The 22,552-nt window shown below is 38.3% G+C and overlaps 1 protein-coding gene across 8 annotated transcripts; it reads left to right on the top strand.

Annotated features, from left to right (window-relative positions):
- Window positions 1-60: 60 nt before the first annotated feature.
- ZDBF2 (zinc finger DBF-type containing 2) lies at window positions 61-21,693 on the top strand. Of its 8 annotated transcripts, XM_039352845.1 has the most exons (8): window positions 66-87; window positions 5,317-5,368; window positions 5,516-5,567; window positions 6,130-6,228; window positions 6,436-6,474; window positions 9,033-9,138; window positions 10,680-10,807; window positions 17,880-21,693. In XM_039352845.1, exons 4-8 carry the CDS (start codon window positions 6,191-6,193, stop codon window positions 20,545-20,547), a joined length of 2,979 nt encoding a protein of 992 aa, XP_039208779.1. In that variant the 5' UTR covers window positions 66-87; window positions 5,317-5,368; window positions 5,516-5,567; window positions 6,130-6,190; the 3' UTR covers window positions 20,548-21,693. The 8 variants fall into 8 exon arrangements, with proteins under 8 accessions (XP_039208778.1, XP_039208779.1, XP_039208781.1 ...); XM_039352844.1 differs by lacking the exons at window positions 6,130-6,228; window positions 6,436-6,474 and adding an exon at window positions 1,582-1,716 and having other exon boundaries at window positions 61-87; XM_039352842.1 differs by lacking the exons at window positions 6,130-6,228; window positions 6,436-6,474 and having other exon boundaries at window positions 71-87.
- Window positions 21,694-22,552: the final 859 nt, after the last annotated feature.

Here is a 22,552-nt window from a genome sequence, read left to right on the forward strand (position 1 = left end):
GATAACCCGGAAGAGGAAGTTGTGGCGGTGGAGGGTTTTTTTTGACACTTTTGAATCAGTGAAGGGGGAGGGGGAAGCGCAATGGAGGTAAGAGACAAACGTAGAAGGGCGGCAGGCAATTTAGGTCGGGCACTTAAATCGGCGGTGTAGACGAAAGGAAAGGAACAGCAGTTAGATTACACCGACGTCGTCTCTTCCTTCCATGCACGCGCCTAGGGGCGGGGCTTATTGGCTGCTTCCGGAGCGCGCGCGCACCCTTCCAGTCCCCCCCCAACCCCTGTGAAATGTCTACTCTGAGAGTTCAACCCCTGAAATCGTAGCTCTTACTCGTCGTAGGGCGGGGTGGGGGGAGTTCCGCGTGCACCCGAGTCCTTCATTTTGTTACCCCAATTTTCCTTCCGCTCCTGCTTGTGAACATTGTATCGAAACATGTCCTGGTTTATGCTAGCCTTAATGAGATATAGTTCAGTTTGGCTTAATGTGTTGTATGGGAATCCCAGCAAATGTAGTTTGATAAGTTGTGATCGGCCACGGCTTAGCATGCTGTGTGAACCAGCCAATGTCCTTTAGTGAGAGCTTTGCAGCTTCTTTAGCGGTATAATCATTCCTAACCGTTGGTTCTAGATTGCGCGAACATGTGAAAAAAATTGCTGTGTTCGCAATGGCCGAGTTAATTATTTGTTGAATAGGCAGAGTTGAACACCAGGCTAACCTGTAACCATGATTTCACCCAAATACTAAAATCAACTCACTTGTGTTGGTTTCATAGAATCACAGAGTTAGAAGTAGCCATTTATGTTTTTGAGTCTACCTTTCTGCTCAGCACAGGAACAGATTAACTATTTGAATAGGCCATATAAAATAGCTGTACCTAAGATTTGGCATATTAATAGAGGCTTATGTAATTAAGCTCTTATCATAAACACCCCAATACAGACCTTTACCTAGAAATTGATATAATATTGAAAAGAGTTTAAGCCTGGCCTCTTTCCACCCCATTTAAGGATCCCATTCCACTTCCTAAATCCTCTAAAGATCTCTCTAAATCAGTCCTTACTTTGCCCACTTTTGTAAAATGTGTTTGAATGTATCATATAAAATTTGATGTCACTCCCAGACCAAGAAATTTCAGTTGTCATCTATGTGATTCATTTTTAATCTAGGATACCCAAGTTTGCTATTAGGAAAACATCTGTAAATGTTTTTGACATTCGTCTGCTTTATTATTGTGAGTTGCAATTTAAAGGAGTGTTTTCCAAGATACAATTTCTATTCTAAACCACTTGTTTCTGGAAACATGAATGGCTGCTGTATTAATGTTGGGGTTTTTTATAGATAATCTTGAAAAAATAGTGCTTTCCCCACCCATTCTCTATTTATGTCTAGTTACTTACATGTTTACAAATTTTATTAAATTTACTCTGGGATAGGGAAGCAGATTTGATAAATTATGATTGAATGCCAACTTTGCGTCTGTCATCATTGTATTATGAAATGAGATATTATGACCAAAACTCATATAGGATGTAATTGTAGTACATATGTCTGTTTAAAAGTTACTGTGCTCCAATCACATTAAAGGAGGACACAAGAATCTAACGGGCATATTGATAAGAGGCACTGAATGGTTCTGTCTCCTGTAAGTTACCTCTCCCTATTTCATCTGATTTCAAAGTCCAATGATGTAGAAGAGAGTTCAGACAACAGGGTGAAGAAGTAAGTCACTGGAAAAATATTGCGCCTATTTTAAAATTTGATATTTGTTTCTCCCTGTGTGCATTTCATTATTTGTTTTATAAATTGCCTCACATCAGAGAGTCCAGTCACATAAACAAAATATATGTTTATGTGGCTGCCCTAGATTATGTAGCAACACAATCAGCAGTACAACCATCAATGGTAATACAACAGTAATGGCATGGATCTTTCTCTTCTGCTCAATCATTAAAAGGCAGTCCAGTAAAGCCAGCTCTAAACTATTCTCCAGAAGACTGTAAGAGAGGAGAGCATTCTTGCCTTAAAGGAGAGGAGCAGGCACCAACAATGGCTCATTCTATGTCCATTCTGCTACTGCCTTTGACTCATAATTTCTGTTCACCTGAATTGAGTGGCTAGAGTTTAACCAGCACCTTGGATTACACTGAAAATAAATTAGTAACAATTAAGGAGAATATGGAGTAGCCTTCATAGTCAATAAAAGAATAGGAAAAGCAATACTGGGATACAATCCCCAAAATGACAGAATGATCTCAATTCGAATCCAAGGCAAACCATTCAATATCACAGTAGTCCAAATCTATGCCCCAACCACTGGTGCTGAAGAGGATGAAATTGACCGGTTCTATGAAGCCCTACAGCACCTTATAGAATTAACACCAAAAAATGATGTCCTTATCATCATGGGGGATTGGAATGCTAAGGTAGGAAGCCAAAAGATAACCGGAATAACAGGCAAGTTTGGCCTTGGAGTACAAAATGAAGCAGGGCACAGGCTAATAGAATTTTGTCAAGAGAATACGATGGTCATAACAAACACTCTTTTCCAACAACTCAAGAGACGGCTCTACACATGGACATCACCATACGGTCAACATAGAAATCAGATTGACTATGTGCTCTGCAGCCAAAGATGGAGAAGCTCTATACAGTCAGTAAAAACAAGACCAGGAGCTGACTGTGGCTCAGATCATGAGCTTCTCGTTGCAAAATTTAGGCTTAAATTGAAAAAAGTAGGGAAAAGCACTAGGCCACTCAGGTATGAACTAAATCATATTCCTGATGAATATACAGTAGAGGTGACAAATAGATTTAAGGAACTGATCTGATAGACAGAGTGCCTGAAGAACTATGGATGGAAGTTCGCAACATTGTACAAGAGGTAGCAACTAAAACCATCCCAAAGAAAAAGAAATGCAAGAAAGCAAAATGGCTGTCTGAGGAAGCTTTGCAAATAGCTGAGGAAAGAAGGGAAGCGAAAGGCAAAGGAGAAAGAGAAAGATACACCCAATTGAATGCAGAATTCCAGAGAATAGCTAGAAGAGATAAGAATGCCTTCTTAAATGAACAGTGCAAAGAAATAGAAGAAAACAACAGAATAGGGAGGACCAGAGATCTCTTCAAGAAAATTGGAGATATGAAGGGAACGTTTCATGCAAAGATGGGCATGATAAAGGACCAAAATGGCAGAGACCTAACAGAGGCAGAAGAGATTAAGAAGAGATGGCAAAACTACACAGAAGAACTATACAAGAATGAGCTTAACATCCCAGATAACCACAATGAGATGGTCACTGACCTCGAACCAGACATCCTAGAATGTGAAGTGAAATGGGCCTTAGAAAATCTGAGCAACAACAAAGCTAGTGGAGGTGACAGTATTCCAGCTGAGCTATTCAAAATCTTAAAAGACGATGCAGTAAAAGTGCTACACTCAATTTGCCAGCAAATTTGGAAAACTCAACAGTGGCCACAGGATTGGAAAAGGTCAGTTTACATTCCAATTCCAAAGAAAGGCAATGCCAAAGAATGTTCAAACTATCGCACCATTGCACTCATTTCACATGCTAGTAAAGTTATGATTAAAATCCTACAAGCTAGACTCCAGCAGTATGTGGATCGAGAACTACCAGAAGTACAGGCAGGATTTCGAAGAGGCAGAGGAACTAGAGATCAAATTGCCAACATACGCTGGATCATGGAGAAAGCTAGGGAGTTCCAGAAAAACATCTACTTCTGCTTCATTGACTATGCAAAAGCCTTTGATTGTGTGGATCACAACAAATTGTGGCAAGTTCTTAAAGAGATGGGAGTACCAGACCATCTCATTTGTCTCTTGAGAAACCTATATGCGGGTCAAGAAGCAACAGTGAGAACCGAACACGGAACCACTGATTGGTTCAAAATTGGAAAAGGAGTCCGGCAAGGCTGTATACTGTCGCCCTGCCTATTTAACTTATATGCAGAGCACATCATGAGAAAGGCAGGGCTAGATGAATCAAAAGTTGGAATTAAGATTGCCGGGAGAAATATCAACAACCTAAGATATGCAGATGATACCACTCTAATGGCAGAAAGTGAAGAGGAACTAAAGAGCCTCTTGATGCGGGTGAAGAAGGAGAGTGCAAAAGTTGGCTTGAAACTCAACATTAAGAAAACCAAAATCATGGCATCCGGCCCTCTCAATTCCTGGCAAATAGATGGGGAAGAAATGGAGGTAGTGACAGATTTTATTTTTCTGGGCTCAAAGATCACCTCAGATGGGGACTGCAGCCAAGAAATTAAAAGACGCTTGCTCCTGGGGAGGAAAGCTATGGCAAATCTAGACAGCATTCTAAAAAGCAGAGACATCACCCTGCCAACAAAAGTGCGTATAGTCCAGGCCATGGTTTTCCCAGTTGCAATGTATGGCTGTGAAAGTTGGACCATAAGAAAGGCTGAGCGCCAAAGAATTGAGGCCTTTGAACTATGGTGCTGGAGAAGACTCCTGCGAGTCCCTTGGACTGCAAGGCGTTCAAACCGGTCAGTCCTAGAAGAGATCAACCCCGACTGCTCTTTAGAAGGCCAGATCCTGAAGTTGAAACTCAAATACTTTGGCCACCTAATGAGAAGGAAGGACTCACTGGAGAAGGGCCTAATGCTGGGAAAGATTGAGGGCAATAGAAGAAGGGGACGACAGAGAATGAGATGGCTGGATGGAGTCACTGAAGCAGTAGGTGTGAATTTAAATGGACTCCAGAAGATGGTAGAGGACAGGAAGACCTGGAGGAACATTGTCCATGGGGTCGTGACGGGTCGGACACAACTTCGCAATTAACAACAACAAGGAGAATATTTATAGCTCAGGGTTGAAATGAGGGGTCCTTGGTGTTCTCTGAGCCTGGTTGTTTTCTTTCAGACAAACTAGGTAACATCATCAGTGCTAGTGTAAATTAGCAACTAATGCAACTCCTATAGCAGCAGTGTTATATAACAGGGAAAATTCTATCTTGTGATTTAGTTTCAGCCTGAGATTATAACATATTAAATGATTCCATTAAAGGACAGTATCTTGAAAATCCCCTGTATGTTTGTTTGGTAGCTGTTATCTGCATTGCATGATGACATTTCTCTTTCAAAAAGAAATCCCTTGAGATTTTGTTTCTTCTCAAACTTTTGTTTAACAATGGGATTATTCCTGAAATGGAAACATTATATAGTACTACTGAGGCTCTTTTAATGAAATTCAGAATATTGTTCTTAGTTATTTTTTTTCTGAGCAAATATTTCTTGGAGGAACTTTTCTGTCTCTTCAGTGTTTTGCACTGTTTTGTTTTACAGATGTTTGATCATGATAAGCAAGCTGATGAAGCCAGTGCTAGTTCACCACAAGGTAAACCTCTTATTCGGCGAGAAGAAATGTGCAATGAAAGCTTCATTTCAGCTTCTGTTGAAATGAATTTTACTGTTCTGAAAGATAAATGAAACTTGGGACATAAGAATGTGGATTGATGTTCTCTTTCACATTTTTTTCATTCAGGTATGGAAAGGAAAGTTAATGAAGGTTCCTTATGGCAGGATAGCAATACTAGGTAAGATTCATTTCATGTAGAATCAAGAATCCCCTCACTCCGGAGGCTTGTTTTCCCCAGGAAAGGGCTTGAGAAAACGCTTTTTCCAGCGAAAACTGAGCCAAAGAGTGAGGCGCACTTGCTCCGCAAGCTAGTTTTCACCAGGAAGGGGCTTGAGAAAAGGCCGCCAGTTGGGCGCTTCAGAAACGGAAAGCACTGTCACATGGCACTTCAAAACGCAGTGAATCCCTGTGTTTTGAATAGCCCCATAGGCGCTCAAACACTTTTTATCCAAACGGAGACCTGAGTCACACGGCGCTTCAAGCAGGCACATGGAGTGTTCCTTTCCGTTTCCAAATGCCCCACTGACAGGAACATGGACAGTCCAATATCTCTCAGATCTGTGTTTGGATAAAAAGTGTTTGAGTGGCAGCAGCTTGAGCTTCTCCGCTTCATCCAAGTGGAAAGAAGCGGAAACACAGGGTAGGATTGCTCTCAATGAGGCCGGCGCACGTGAGCAAGCAGCTCACCTGCATCTTCCTGAGAGCAATCCTGTTATGCGCCTCTTCTTTCTTCCTTTCAGACAGAGCAGAGAAACTGAAGCTGCTGCCGCCGCTTGAGTAGGGAGGAGGACAAGGAGAAGAATGGTCAGGATTTGTGCCACTGGCCAGTCAGGCAAGGAGTAGGTTGGGCGGGCTGGGTGGCTGGCTTTGCCCCATAGGCATGCAAATGAAGCAAACACTCCCCCCCCCCCAGAATGGAAGCTTCTGGGGGCCGTAATTTCTTTTGCAGAGAATTTGTGTTTGAACTTGCGCGGTATTACGGCACCCAGGAGCTTCCATTGTCAGCACAAAAAGCATTTCCAAGCTGACTCTCCTCTCCCTCAAAGGAAAAGAAACCACGGCATAGAGGAGACCAGTTTTGCAAGGTAAGTGAGTCTGGTGCGGGAGGAAGGGGGGAAGCATGAGGTTTCTGAGTGGGTTAGGGAGGTCTTGGAGGCCTGTTGCATCACTAGGTCCTCCATGGCCTTCCCCACCCTGAGATACCTCATGTTCACTTAACGAACTGCATGCATGTTAACGAGCAAGGGAGTGATCTCATTCGAGATACAAGATTCATTCCCATGAGTTTTCGGGTTATGAGTGGAATGTGCAGGCTCCATTGCACTCGTAACTCGAGGACTACCTGTATAGAAAAACAAATTTCATTTAGCAGAATTAGGAATGTAAAATCATGACCAGATAGATTATCATGTTTATGGTGATTTTAAAATCATTTTCATAGAATATAAATGAATTAATTTTATTAATTAATTTGGTTATGTCCTGTATTTCTAATGGAGGACACTGTGGCTGGCAGATCCAAAGTCTAAATATTTTGTTGCATTTTCTGTTGTGTTTTCTTAGTTGTAAGGACAGGAGTGGTTGATTTAATCTGTTTCAATTAGCATTTGGTAGTGGAATAAAGGTGAATGGTTGCTATTATTGATATAATTATTTTTGTTTGTAAGCATAAGGGAAAGGGGAATTATTATGAAGGATGAACTGTTCTGGAACTTTGCCTTTAGTAAAGTTTGTTTCTCTAGAATACTTCATCTTACACTGAGTATGAAATTTTGTTAGGTTGCATTTTAGAACTACTGCCTTGGTGATTGTGTCCAAGGAGATGTTGAATTATCGGTTAAATAATCCATATTCTTTTTGTCTTGGTCCCCCACCCCAAAGAGACTTGGAAGTTAGTTAATGGTAAAAAAAAAATGTTAAAATGGTGACCCCCACTGTAACTTCCCTCTTCCACACACTTGTTTTACATGTGTTGCTCTCCTGTGGATGCTTCTGTAATTGTGTATGTTAGACAGGAGCTACAACAAGTTTGCTGTGCTTGTCTTCCAGGCTTTTCCTGATTGTGATAGTAAGTTTCCTTTGCCTGATTAAGTGGTGCTTTTCAGTGGTGGACCATTGTCTAGCATAGGTAAACAATTTGAATAGTTGTCATATTCACTCCTTGTACTTTTCATAATGATGAAGACAATAAGGTATGATGTTTTTACTGGAAACTCAGGACAATAAAACGGCAAGGCTGAGTCTAGACTGATGATGAAGGAAGAGTTAGTCAAATCTAAACAAGTGTAAGTCTTGGCTCTGATTTCTTGGCAAAGAAATTATATTTTGCCACTATCACTGCATCTGCAGAGTAATGCAGTAGAAGTATTCTCCTTTTAAATGTCTATTACAGGAAAATCAATTTCAGATTACTTGGTTGTCCAGTGTGACCTTTCTGTGAAATATTAGGGATAAAATCAGTTGCATTTGCTCTAACATGTATTCATTTGCTGTAGTGGTCAAATGCATGACATCTATTTGGCCATTTCTTATGGCACAGTTTATACTGTTTGAAGATAGCACAAGACTAATTAGCATGTATATTTGTCTTTTCTAGGTGATTAAGACAGCTAGGGAAGATCTGGTCAAAAGAGTGAAAAGAATTGTACTATCCAATTTAAAAAATAATGATGGGTACAATTAAAAATATTGGTGATGATTCTTAAAGCTATAAAAAGACTAGATCCAGGCAGTGGTGGGATTCAAATATGTGAACAACCGGTTCTCTGTGTGGATGCAGCTTCCAGAAGTCCATTCTGGGCCTGGGCAACAAAAAATTAGCTACCGGTTCTGCTGAAGTGGGGCGAACTGGTTGAATCCCACCACTGGATCTAGGATAATTTATAGACTACCTCATCCCAGACCAGCTTTACTAAATCCTGAAGTATAAAGGCCTTTCTTTAGGCCATGGCAACAGCATGATTTGCAGAGGGGGGGTTCTCAGTGGCCACATTTAAATTGTGAAACTCCCAGGTTTTTTGGGGGGGGGGAGGTTGGTATTTCATATGGTAGGTTTCATAAACTGGTTAACAGTTTTCTGTTTGAGAGGCGTTCCTTCTCTTAGCTAGTGTAACTTTTATTTGAATATGTTATCTATTTTTTTTTGTATTTTGTCTTTTCATTTTCTTTTCATTCATTTTAGTGTTTTGCTGGTTTTAATTTCTGCATTAGGTATAAATAATATAAGTAGAATTTAAAATAAACTTCTAATTTGAGAAGAATGTAAATACATCTACTACTTCTACAGCACATTCAGTGAGATCTAATTAATTTTGTTGGACTATTGAAAAATGTAACAAGAATACTGTTTAATACTTGAGCACGCAACACCTCATTTCATCGAACAGTTATGCAATGGAATTTGAATGCAGTGTCATTTGAACAATGGCATCATCACACATGCATTTCAAACTGGCAGAAAATATGTAATTGGCCTCATTTTCTTGATGATGTCATCACATAATTAATGTAAATCCCCACAAGGCCTTACTCTTTAATACAATAGATATTTATGAATAATGGAACCTCCTTTGCAGTTAATTTCATTTACTATGCTTTATAATTCTCTCTGAAAATAAATTATATCAAAATTTATATTTTTCAGTTTAAATAAACAAGGATTAGAGCTGTCAAAGACTGGACTACCTGTTATGCAGAACAGACAAGGTTATTGCAACTGTTGCCATGCGCCCTACAGCAATCTTGAACAGGTATTCAGATAAAAAAATAACTCTGACATATGGAAACCTCACTAAATTGTTTAATAGTTCCTTTTTTAAGGGTTTCCCTATAGAAACAAACTGCTGATGGAAATCTCCCTTGTAGCCTCCAAGCTCTCTTCCCCCCCAACCTTGATTTTTTTTAAAAAAAAAAAAGCATGCTGCAAAGCACAATCTCATACCATCTTTATTTTCTAGAATTCCTTTGCATTCCCAAAAAGGAAATGACTCCTGAAGGGGAAAATGGCTGCAAATCAGTGTTTTGTTCCGAGTTATTTCCATTATCCTCTTCCAAACATTCACTGAAATATTAAATATATGGTGGAACTAGAAAGTAATGGAAAATTAAACAGATTAAATATTGTGATTGTTTACTTCTACCATGACAGGCATTTGTAGGGACACTTCAATCACAGTAATTTTGTGAGAGCATCCATGGTATGCTCTCAAAATTCTCAGATACCAAAAAAAAAGGCCTTGGCCGTTCTCAGTTTCAGAGTAGATCTAAAAAAAAAAATCAAAGTTCTTTCCGTACGTACTTCTATATATTTGTATTTTTAACTTATAGGTGTTGAAGTGATTGACTTGAGAAAAGCTTAGTCAATTTAAAAAAAACAAATACGTTCATTAACTATGATAGAGGAATGTCCCTCACTTATGCAAGTCTTAATTTTCTTCTTTCTGTGTCACTTCTGTTATGACAGTCTTAAATGGACTTACTCTCTTGCAACTCCTTTCATCAGTAGAAGATGCTTTCTTTCTTGTAAGACTGTATTTGAAGGGAAAACGGTGATTTGGCGCAAGAGTTGGCATGTATGACACATCTATCAGCATTTCCTTGAATCAGACCCATGTTTTCCTGAGAGTGCCAAGTGAGTTCAAAACTAAGTATTTGCCAATAGATGTGTGTGAGTATTCTCAAATGCTCCAGTTCATGTTTTGCCTTTCAAATATGGATCTTTGCACACCCCTTTCTCTGAAGAAGTGACACGTGATTAGTAGGATCCATGAGCACAGGGGGAAAGGGGGCTTGGGATTCTTGTTGGAAAGCTTACAGGAAATGCTGTTGCTAGGAGAGTTTCCTGATGAACTACCTCCTTTATTTGCTTGTAACATAGTTTAGTGTTGAAGAGCAAAATCTATGAAATGTGGCAAAAATGCTTAGGAAACTGGGATAATTAGGATTACCAGAGGTACAAAAATGATTATTTTATCATATCCTATTTTTACTCTTCTTTAACTAGCAAATTTTACAGTATGGTACCACTGCTATTTTTTTTTCCAATTATAGAGTAGGGTTGTTTTCATTTTTGCTTTTGCTTTTTTGGTGTCTTGCCCTTAGTTTATCTGCTGCACTTGGTTTTTGACCGGTGTTTCTTAGTTCCATGACATCAAATAATTTCACTTTTAAAGTATTATTTTTCTTAGAATCTTTGTAATCGCAATTACTGGAATTTATTTTTGTCTCTTAAACAAAGGAAAAAACCAATAGTGGATGAAAATACAAAATACCCTTTTCTCTTTATCCTCAGCATGTATATAGTTCCCAGCACAGACATTTTGTCAGTTACTGTAGGAATCGCATGGGTACAAGTAGCTTGATGGAGCGTTTCCTGCAAGATGTTCTGCAACATCATCCCTACAGATACCACGACAACAGGTAAAACTATTCAGTGCATTGAACTATCTGAATGTTTGAGGATACAAATCCAGTATATTAAAGTAGAAATGTATCAAATTGGCAGCCTGTTGGACTAGCTGAAATACATTTTTACCTGGAAGCAACTTGAAAAAAAAAGTTTTAAAAGACATGAGAAAATTCTGCTGTAATTTTGTGCTTGTTAATTTTGTTTTCATTTTCAGCAAATGCATTACTCCAAAGCAATATCTTTTTTCTGTTTTGATGAGGAGGGAGAAACTATAATATCTGTTTGTAGCGCCCTTAGCCACATTTACTCTGAATCATTTAAACGCCTAATTGGAGAAAATGTAATGTCTGATATTATTATAATAAAGCTACTGCTGGTGATAATATAGCAATTTCTTGGAAAAAATCATGTACACATCATGTTAAGTACCGTTAAATTGTGCTTAACTCCTGGTAACTGCACAGACTAGAGCCTGCCATATTTGCATGGGGAGTCTACAATTACAATCTCATAAACATTAATTACTGTGAATTAATAGCAATTCAAATTCTGGAATGAAATGCTTCTTCAGCCTGTTCAAATGGCAGTTGGATTTAACTACTGACTAAATTCCCTTGTGTATCTAGATACACATTGTTTTTTTCCTTTCCTTATGTCGTTGAGCTGGGCCAATCAAGGGAGGGGAACCAGCTAATTCAGACAATATAGGGAAGGACGGTTGAAGGGAGGATAGATGCAATCTGTTCAATTTTTGGAAAGAGAAGACTTGTTCAGAAAGACAGAATTTGCTGTACTTTTGCCCACCATGTCTTCTGCCCATATGTTGCTCTAGGTAGTGGCTTCTCAGCGTAAAGGATATGCCATTTAGAAAAATTTAGGGAGAAATTTTGGGCAAAGGAAAACATATAAAGAATAACATATAAAGAGATTTTATAACATATAAAAACATAAAAGAGATTGTCATAGAAATCCACCTATTGAAAGAAGACAGTATAAATGAAGCGATAGATCAATCTGAGGACCAAAGTACCTGAAAAACAGTATGAAGGAACTAGTTAATAAATTAGATATCTGTATCTTTCTGCAACACAATTTGGGCCCTTTAATAGTAGACTGATTAACATGTGACCTCCTAAGCAGTTTGCTGTGTTGGCTACTGCTTTCAAAAGAGGTTTAGTTTAATTTTCTTTACAGCTTCTTTAAATATTTAATAAGTTTTAAAAAAGTATTTACTAAGTGAGGGTTCTTTTAAGAATTCACAATTGCTAGTTGCATTTTTAGTATTACAGTATGTAATTCATGTTCCTAATTTTGGATCTTCATAACAGATCATATTTAACTTTACCAAGAGGATTTCTCCAGTGAGTTAAGAGGGAAACACTTCAGAGTTCTCAACTAAGATGGGAGCTACAGGTAGTCCTCAGTTTACAACTGCTTGTTCAGTAACTATTTGAAGTTGCAATGACACTGAAGAAGTAGTACTTACAACCAGTCCTTGAAATTCTGCCCATTGCAGCACCCCGATGGCCACATGATCGCAACTCAGGCACTTGGCAATTGGCTGACTCCTACAATGGTTACAGCATCCCATGGTCATGTAATTGTGCCTTCCCTGCCATCTTCCCATTGACAAACAAAGTCAATGGGAAGCTAGCAGGGAAGGTCTCAAGTCACTCCCATAAGCTGCTCCTTTTTCTCCCAAGGAGCCTGCTGTGGAGTATGAGATCTCAAGGATCTTGAACTCTGTAGTGTGTGCCTGCAGCACCCTTCCCCTGCCCGGTCACCTCCCTAGCACCTATCCAAGACTTGTGACTTCCTGCCAGCTATAAATTGCTATTCTAATGGGCATTTTGCTTCAATTTTACATTAGAAAGCAGATGGTTATAAATTAGGTCTTCCCTGTGAGATTGAAAGGAATGTTGTGTTTGAACAATTTAAGCAACAACTGGGCAATTAATAAAAGGTCTTATCCAAAGCACTTAAAATTAGGTTGGTTAAACGAAAGATATTATCAATATATCAGGGCCTGTGTTCATATTCTTAAAAAGCAATCCGGAAAGAGCATTGTTCGTTGGTGATGCTGTTGAAACCTGGACGGTATTTCAAATACTCTGAAGGAATATAATTGAGTCTAAAATGACTGAAGGGAAAAAGTCTACCAGGATATGGACATCTCAGAAATTGATGTTTAGAGCAAAGCCATTCTAATTTGGAGGAATTACTACTCAGACACTTTCAATCAGAGATGTTTTAGTTGCTAAGCCAATACTTTACTGTAGGTGCATTCTTTACAGGCTCAGAGGGAATATTTTCAATATTTGCTATTCACTCCAAGCTAACAAATCAACTGGGATTTGAAAAACCTAGGAGCATTTACATATCTGTTTCAGTCCACGAATATATGAAAACTACAATAAAAAGTAAAAATTTTGAGAAAGAGAAGATAATAAAGTTTGATCTAAAAATTAAAATTAGTTGTAAGCTAAGACTTTTGCAATTGCAAATATGAAATGCTGATATGATAATTAAGGCTTAGTTCAATTAATACAGTAGTATTTTTGCAATTTAGTGTCTTTGTTCTGAATGTGCTATCAATGAATTTGAAGTTTCTCATATATAATCAAAACTATGAACTGTTTTCTAAATTAATAGTAATATAAATATCAGACAAAGATGTATGGTGTGAAGTCATGTATTGAATGCTATATGTCAATAATTATTTCACTTAGTGATTTAGGGTGCGTTACCATTTTTCAAATTCGAGGATACAGATGGTCTTTAAGAGATGTGCTAGCAATTGCATTGCAAGAACTAAGTGGTGCAAGGACAAATGTTAAACTAAATACATTATTACAATTCCTTCCATGTAGATTTTTCCCCGTGATCATATTAAAAAATTAAAATTTCATAGCAACTTTTGGGAGAATTGTAAATAATAGATTGATATCCCTACTTTAAATCAGTAGAGAAGTAGTCAACCAAGGTTTGGTGCAATATGAAAAAGCATAACCTACTGCCCTTGCATGATTTTCCTTCTTCCATTTACTTCCATTTTTATTTAACTGGAATGAAACTAGTTTAAAATAAAGCTGATTTCAAGCTATTTTTTTCCCTAAAGGTGGTTTGTTTAATGTGACCATGTATAATCATAGCTCCTAGTTCCATTAACAAAAGTGGAAATGAAAGCTCTGAACTTCAGGAGAGGAGGGGACTTAATCTTCCAGGAAGAGGCTAAGCTGGTTCAGATCTCACTAAAAGTGAACTGCTTAGCATGGTATTCAGATAATGGCCATCATAATAAATAGTTGGCTTTCTTTATATAGCAGGGTGCTTTAATATATATTTCAAAACCTAATTCTGAAATTAATGAGCATCACTGTAGCACATGTTACATAACTGACTCATTTGATAAGTGATTCTAATCATAGTAAGAAATAGGCCTGATATAGGTTTCATGGGTTTCCTTCAAGGGAAATTGTAACCTCTATTTTGCAGCAGCCCATACATTGGACATATTGTTTAACAATATTACGATCACTGAAGTAAATTGATTCCAAGCCTGATTAGGTACACACCCTCTATTATTGCAAAATTAGAGAAAATGGGGAAGAATGCTATATGGAGGGGGAGATGAATTCTTTCTAAAGGTAGGAGAGGCACTTGCTGAATGACCAAGCTAAGCTCTGGAATCTTCTGTTAGAGATGAGTATGGCAGATGAGTGGGGAAGACGGTATTGTGATCTCCTTCTGTGACCTGAGTGAGAGCCCCAGGTTAAGCTTCTTTATTTCCCCCCCCCCCCACTCATCTCTGTCATGTTTCCATGAAGCCATTATATATCTGGCAAGGTCTAACCCTCACCTGGACTAGAGTCACTTTGTACTCAACTTAAATCATTTTGTGGAATCTTAATTGGGAAGTGAGCATTCAGTGCTTTAAGTTACCTTTCAAAATCTGTTCATAAAATTCTGTTTGAGCACTGATTATGAGGGTACTATTGGTACTTCTCACTATTTAATTCTTCAGGTGACATGAACATTGGGCTATTACTCACGTGGTGCAGCAGCCAGTCACAGAATGGGTTATTTTAATAAAGGCTGACTAAAATAGTATTTTGCTCTGGTACTTGATATATTATTTATAAAAGTTAGGAGACTAAAGGAGGATTTTTAAAAAACTTTGAGCGATATTCATTATGCTTTTATGTGGTGCGCTATATTGATGGTGCGGCCGATATTTCTGAAGGCAGCAGTTTTATGCAGCAGTTTTTTTAAATTCAGTATATCAATCAGATTTCAAGAGGCAACAAGAATATATGTGTGTGTGTGTGAGAGAGAGAGAGAGAGAGTGTGTACACAGATAGTAACATTTTTCACAGTATCTTTAACATTTTATGTTTACTGATGTTTTTTTCTAGAATCTTTTAAAATTTAACTATAACCATTTATTCACATATATAGGTAGTCCTCGACTTAAACTACAATTGGGACTCGAATTTAGCAATGGCAGTCCCTACAGTCCCTGTTGCCATTGATAAATGAATGAATCCCGCTTTCATTAAGCAAGGCAACTTCCTGCCGGCTCTCCACAACTAAAGTGGAGGTATCAGGTGGAAAAGGGAATGAAAGGATGCGTGGGAGTGTGTGAGAAACACTGCACAGGTTGGGGAGTGTGCACAAGAGGCCCTCTTGAGAGGTGCTGGGAGGCTCAAGGAAAGTGCACAAGATCCAGTTGGATCAGGAATGTTATCAGAAGTGTTGTGAGAGGTGCTGTGGCTGTCGTGGAGGATGCCTAGGAGAACCTGAGAAGGGCCATGCAGATGGGGGAGGGTGCATGGGGTTGTGCAAGTGGCACTTTGCAACTCAGGAAGGGTACATGGGGTTGCACAAGGAGCTCTATGTGGGTCAGGGAGAGTGCAAGGGAGAGGGGTGCATACAGATTGGGGAGGATGTAGGGTGCAGGGGAAGTGTGGCAAGGGTCAGCGAGGGTGTGTCAGTGGCTAGCACAATGCAAGTACAAGGTGGGGAGAGCTTTGATTTTCTGGGGAAGCCAGCAGGAAAGGTTGCAAATGGTGAGCATGTGATTGTGCAATCCTTGGCAGTTGGTCACAAGTGCATATGGATTGCCGAGTGCCCTGGTACCAATCAACACATGGGGGGCAGGTGGGGTAGGACTGCTGGAGCAGCCAGACCTCTGAGGACCTGTCATAAATCTATTTTTTCAGCACCCTCATAACTTTGGTCACTGAATGTATAATCATAGGTCAAGGACTATATTACCATTGAAGAAGAGAAGTGCAGCAGCCGAATTGACTTACTAAGGATTTTAAAAATTAAAGTATCCCATAGTGGAATGACTATTGACAGAAAGGACAAGATTTAGTTAACAGAAAAAGCAAAGTCATGAGTTGAAAAACATTTCTGTATACAAATGTGAGTCAGAATGGAGGGATTGTTTTCTTTTGTTTTTTATACAGCTATAATAGATTTATATATAGGTAGTCCTCAAGCTACAATCATTCGGTCAGTGATTATTCCAAGTCACAGTGGTGCTGAATGAATGATGGTTATGACCAGCACAGAATGAAATTTCAATGAGGAGGCCACTAAGGAATGTCACAAGTCACTGGGGTAAGTCTGCCCCACTTGCACACCCTCCCCCAGTCCCTCTGTGCTCATGCCGTTCCACCCACAAACCCTCATGCACTCTCTCACACCCTGACCAACTTGTGTGGCTCCTCTTGCACATTCCCTCACACCCTTTCCTTGCCTGCACTGTGCCTCTTGCACACACTCCCCAACCCACATGGCACCGCTTGTACACTCTCCTGACCCTTTCTTGCACTCTCATGCACCCTCTCCATGCTGTATCTGTCATGCGCCATCCTCAACTCTCTCTTTCATCCACACACTCTCCCTCCCCTCAATGCCCCCCCTCCCGCCCAGCAGCAGCCAGTTACCTGCCTGGAACTTGGAACTTCCTGCCCCACTGACTTTGATTGTGGGAAATTGTCAGGAAGTTGCCTCATCTAATAACCATGGTATTTAGTTAATGACAGCCACTGGGACTGCAGGGATTGCTGTTGCTAAGCAGTGTGTTTGTGTTTTTTGACTGTATTACTTAATGACAGAAATTCCAATTCCTCTTCTTAAGTCGAGGGCTACATATAATTTGTTGCTGATCAATTCTTTAATTATTGTTTATGAGAGGGATAAAAAGAGAGACTAATGACATCAAAATAATTTCACAATCAAAAATAATCCTGCTTAACTCATATTAATTAAACTAAACTTTAATATTGTTATTACTTAGATATTTGTAGGTTTGTCTGAGTTTCTAGTGGAAAGTCCATTTTTTTGTTTTTGTGTATACAGTTATACTGAGTATAAATTATTTATTTTCTTCATACATTTTGCTTATTCTGATTTTCTTTAAAAATCAATGGTACTGTATCCTATAAGTTCCAATGTAAGATATCTTCTTTTATAATTTAGATATGGACCTTTGCTACTTTTGAATAACAACCCACTCAGCTGCTTACCTACATGATTACATTAAGGTTTCCTGCAATTAGCATAGTTTAAGGCGAGCTTCGCAAGCTATGTTGGCTTAAAATATAGTTGATTAATTTGCAGATTTCTGTGTTATGCCATTTCAACTAATTTGGTTAGTTTTTTGGTTCAGTGTCTTAAGTGAACCTGGACATGAACCATGATTCTTGTATCTCAGAACATATTAAGTATTGTGACTGAAAAATTTGACACCAAAAGTGATTCTGGAGTTCGTGGTGCTCTCTCTCCAATGATGCAGAATGTTGAAAGTTCCCTCTCATGCCTCACCTTTATGTAGCAGTGGGATTTAAATAACATATGAATCCATGAAATTCAGAGCTCAAACTTGTACGTTGCTGAATGGTTTATAAATGATTGGTAAGTCAGTTTGGTTTGCAGCTGTACTGCTAGTCGTACTAATAGGACCATTAAAGTTTTATTAACTCTCCTCGCTTTTCATTCCTTAGTTGCACATTCTGCTTTAATGTTCAATAATTTATAATATTGATGTATATATTTTTTCTCTTTTCCTAGACCAACTTATGATGACATGCCATTCAACTCCCAGCTTCTTGCAAAAGATGGGGCTGCTGTTTCAGTGGACGTCAAAGAGAAGGGGAGAGAAACGAGCAGGGTGGAAAATCCAAACATCGAGAGTGGATTCATGGCTGAATCAGGCTGCCTTATTTCCCAGAGCCATGAAAAGCAGAAGAAGGCTTCTGTGAAACTTCTACCTATCCAGACTCTAGGAAAAGGACAACAACCCCAACTAGGAACTTCACAACGAAATCTGGACACTTCCAGTAATATAAATAATCTTGGTCCAACAAGTCTTTTGACTGAAAATAATAGTCAGAAAGCCTCATTTACAGCTAGGGATGTTTTACCCCATCCATTACCTATTGGTGAGGTGCCATCCACTCCTCACAGACTTGCACAAAATGTTAGTTATCCAGTAAGAGCAGATTTAGTTTCAGATGACGTATGTGAGCAGGCTACCCAAGATATATGCAATCAAGATGGATTTTTGAATTCAAACAAAAACTTTGTTTTACAGCCAGTCCTGTCAAAAACTGTTTCACATTTTCATGAGAGTCCTGTCTATAATAAAGGGAACTCTTTAATCTCAGGTCAACTATTTTTAAAACAAGATGACTTAGAAACTCAGGATAAAACTCGGATTAATGTCTGTCTCAGGAATGCTAGAAAACCTGTGGGCACAAGCAATTCCCTGACTTTTCAAGCAGCTCCCCAACTACCAAGACAAAAAGAACATTTGTGCAGAAGTACTGAAAGTTCTATAAATGAAATAATTGAACAGGTCATTTTGAAATACTGCTATGAACCTCTTCCCAAAGAGTTGCCTTGCAGAGAAGAAGATACAAGTTCCTGTGTAAATATTCTGTCACTTTTGGATCACAGTAGTCTGCATGGTTCAGATATGAGTTTTGATTGCGATGCAGCTGTAGATTCACAAGCAAACCTGTCCAAGTTAGCTGCTAAAAATCTAGAACTGCTCAAAGAAGTTAAAGTAAATCTACAAGATGAAAACTATGGCATCCAACTCAGTTCCATTTTTAAAAATGTTTCAGTGCAACAAATAGCAGAAGCAGAAAATGATATTTCAATCCAAAATAAAGAACCAGTTCTTCCAGCTCTGCCTCATGTGCCTCCTTCCTTTGTAGGAAAAACCTGGTCTCAGATCATGTACGAAGATGATATAAAAATTGAAGCACTTGTGCGGGATTTTAGAGAAGGCCGCTTCCGCTGCCATTTTGATCCTGAGCCCTTGGCTCATCGTACACCGAGAAAAAAACCTCAAAAGAATGATGAGAGGATCAATGCAGTTGCACCTAGCAAAACAGAGGCTGGGCCAGCTAAAGGGCTTCCCGATTTTACTGACGGGCTAAGTGATGGCCCTGACTTCAGCAACTTATCTGCAACTTCAGAAGTACATGTTCCAAAGCCCCCGAAAAATCCCCAAAAAAGAGTTTGCCGCCTTGCCTCAAGATGCCAAGTAGTCAAGGTTAGCCATGGCACACAAACAAGTTTAATACAGTATCCAATAGTAAAGCAAAAAATAATTAGGAAAGACAATCAGCTACAAGATCAGATGGCTAACCTCCTTTGGTCAGAGAATGAGAAAACGCCTACCATGAAAACAAGGCTATGCGCTCTTAAGCTTCCTGAATCATATACCAAAATCATGAGCCCTTTACAGCCACAAACACTAGTTTATGTTCTTTCATGTCCAGAGATGAAACAATTTAGGAACAAGGCTGAAGAGGTTCCCAAAATTAAAAGTCATAATTCCACAGCTAGTAAAGATTCTGTAAGGTACAAGTACAAACCAACTTCTATTAAGTACTACGATCCTCTGACAAATAGGATTTTAAAAACACCTCCGAAATGCTTAGCCAGGGGGAAAACAAAGAAGCCTGCACACGTTCGACAGCTATTCAGGAACCTCAACTTTGATGGAAACAGGAAGAAACAAGCTGATATCCAGTATATATCGAAGCCCTTCAATTCACCAGACAACTGTGCGGCCTCTCTCTTGCTTGACCCTGTTAAGGAGAATAGTATGAATTCAGATCATAAGACAGAGGACCCTTGTGTTTCATCTGAAAGATCAGAATGCTTGATGTATAATTGTTCAGAGAAATGCGGTAAACACTTATTTATTTCACATCAATCACAGCAGGAAGGTGACTTTCAATTCAATCCATTTAAGAGGAAAGGAGTCAAATGTCCCTTAAAGTCCCATACTGCTGATTGTTTGGAAAGGGACAATCCAAAGAAAATATGGCAGAGAAAAAAAATCAATAGTAGAGAATCAGGATTTCCGAAAGAAACTTCAGAGCTAATTTTTATCAAACATGACCTTGTTAAGAAAGGCAGTAGGAAACAACCACCCAGAAGTACAACTCGGCAAATAGAAGGAAAGTTTAAAAAAAAATCTTGTACCCTTAAATCATCTATTCTCAGGCATCACTCAAAGAACACTGCCATAAAGCATCTTCAGAAAGAAAAGGCTGATATTAAAAAGCTGACAGTGTCAAGGAAGTCAAAAAGAACATTTTTGAACACTGCAGCTGCAATGAGTGTTCCAGAAAATAGGCAGAGAGCCACTGTAAGAACTTCCAAAGTAAAGACATGGCGAGTGACCAGAGACAAGAATCTTTTTTGCACTGTGAAATAATGTTGCTCAGATCATATAAACCTGCTTTGGGATTGTCTTTAAGAGGGCTGGAAAGGGAGAAAAAAGTAGGAGTGGCTTCTCAAGATAATACATCAGAATTAGAAATGGAACAATTTTAAGGTCCAACGGTAAGCTAATAGGTCAGGAAATAGTTCATATTGCTGCTTTGTAAGTGTTCTGCACAGTACATGTTGAGTTAAAACTATTTTTTAAGCAGTAAAAGCCCAGTTTTGCAGCTTGGTATATATTTTTCTCAAGCAGAGCATTATTTTCCCTTGTAAAACTAGTGTCAGTTATTGAAAAAGTTTACCTTTTACGTGAAGCTCAGCTTTGATATCTTGTTGGTAAACTAAGCAATGCCAAAACTCATTCCACAGCAGTGTGGAACCAAATGGGCACTCCTGCTGTTTGTTAAGATTGTCAGTTTCCCCTTAACTTCCCTGTAGAATCTTTTGATTGTTTAGAGCCAATTTTTTCGGAAATTGCACATGGAATTTTAAAATGTATGCATTGGATTTGAAGAAGTAACCTTACCTGGAATCCAAATGTGGATATCACGCAGTGATTGTATTTTAAATTCAGATCACAAATACAAAATCATCCTGCCTATATGTGTTACCTTCTCAAAACTATCGGATGTCCTAGAATGAAGCTGCTATTGAAAAATGTTTTTTCTTTTTCTTTTGATTTTTTTTATTTTTTCTGGAAGAATGATTGATTTTTTAGGATCATACAGAATGATTAATCAAGACTGCTGCGTGTAAGCAATATTTCTACCCTTAATCTGCCCTTAAAATGCATTACTACCTAGTTTCATCTCACAGTATAGTTGTGAAAGCATTTTAAAGTAATTTCAATTAGTAAACAAGTTTCTGAAAAATGCTACTTCATGTTTAAAATAGATTTCCAACTTGAATTTTTAAAAAGGTAACTACATAATATTACTTTATTTTGGCTTGCATTAATATTTTTGTTAAAAACATTTTTCTAACAATATATTCTAAGACATATGTTACTCTTAAATACAGGTAATTCTTGACTTACAACAATTTGTTTAGTGACCGTTTAAAGTTATAATAGCATTGAAAAAGTGACTTATGACCATTTTTCACAGTTAAAACCTTTGCAGCATCCTCATGATCAAAATTCAGCTGCTTGGTTCATATTTATCACCGTTGCTGTGTCCCAGGGTCATGTGATCACCTTTTGCGACCTGACAAGCAAAGTTAATGGGGAAGCTAGATTCACTTAACAACCTGTTTACTAACTTATCAGCTGCAGTGATTTACTTAACTGTGGCAAGAAAGGCTGTAAAATTGGGCAAAACTCACTTAACAACAGAAATTTGGGACTCAGTTATGGTCATAAGTCGAGGACTACCTGTACAAAATAATATAATTCTCCATCTGGATTGGTTGAATTTATGTTTTCTGAGAATTCCAATAGGTATTTATATGAAAAATGACTATTTTGTTCAAACATCCCAAGTTTTTAGGTATTACTTCCAGTATACTATCACCATGAACTATTGTAACCTAGTAATTATGGGTGTTCCAGTCATATAATATACTAATATAAACATATTTAAACAAAAAATCTTTAGCTGATAATTTTATACCTGATAAAAGGTTTATTGCAAACAGTTTTTGTGTTTATATGCAAATTTTCACTGATGCATTTATGATGGATAGCAATGTCTTTTTAACTAACATGCTGATTTTTTACACTCTGTTCTGTAAATTTTTGTGACTATTCTGACAGAATACATTGTCTTCACCAATTCTAAAATTGTACATATTTCTATATATCCTGCTTTCTTAATGCTCCCATTTTCCCCAACCTCAGGATGCACAAGGCACTAGCTGTCTAATGTTAAACATTTTTTTTTATATTTGTATGTTTGTCTTTGGTTTGTAAATCGGTTCCTCAATCAGAGTGCCATTTTTAAAACAGAATATAAAGAAAATGGCTATATTTAAAAAATTTGGATAATTATCTTGATATA

The sequence above is a fragment of the Crotalus tigris genome, unplaced genomic scaffold (genome assembly GCF_016545835.1).
Source record: "Crotalus tigris isolate CLP2741 ecotype Arizona unplaced genomic scaffold, ASM1654583v1 scf7180000018485.2372832, whole genome shotgun sequence".
Lineage (NCBI taxonomy): Eukaryota > Metazoa > Chordata > Lepidosauria > Squamata > Viperidae > Crotalus > Crotalus tigris.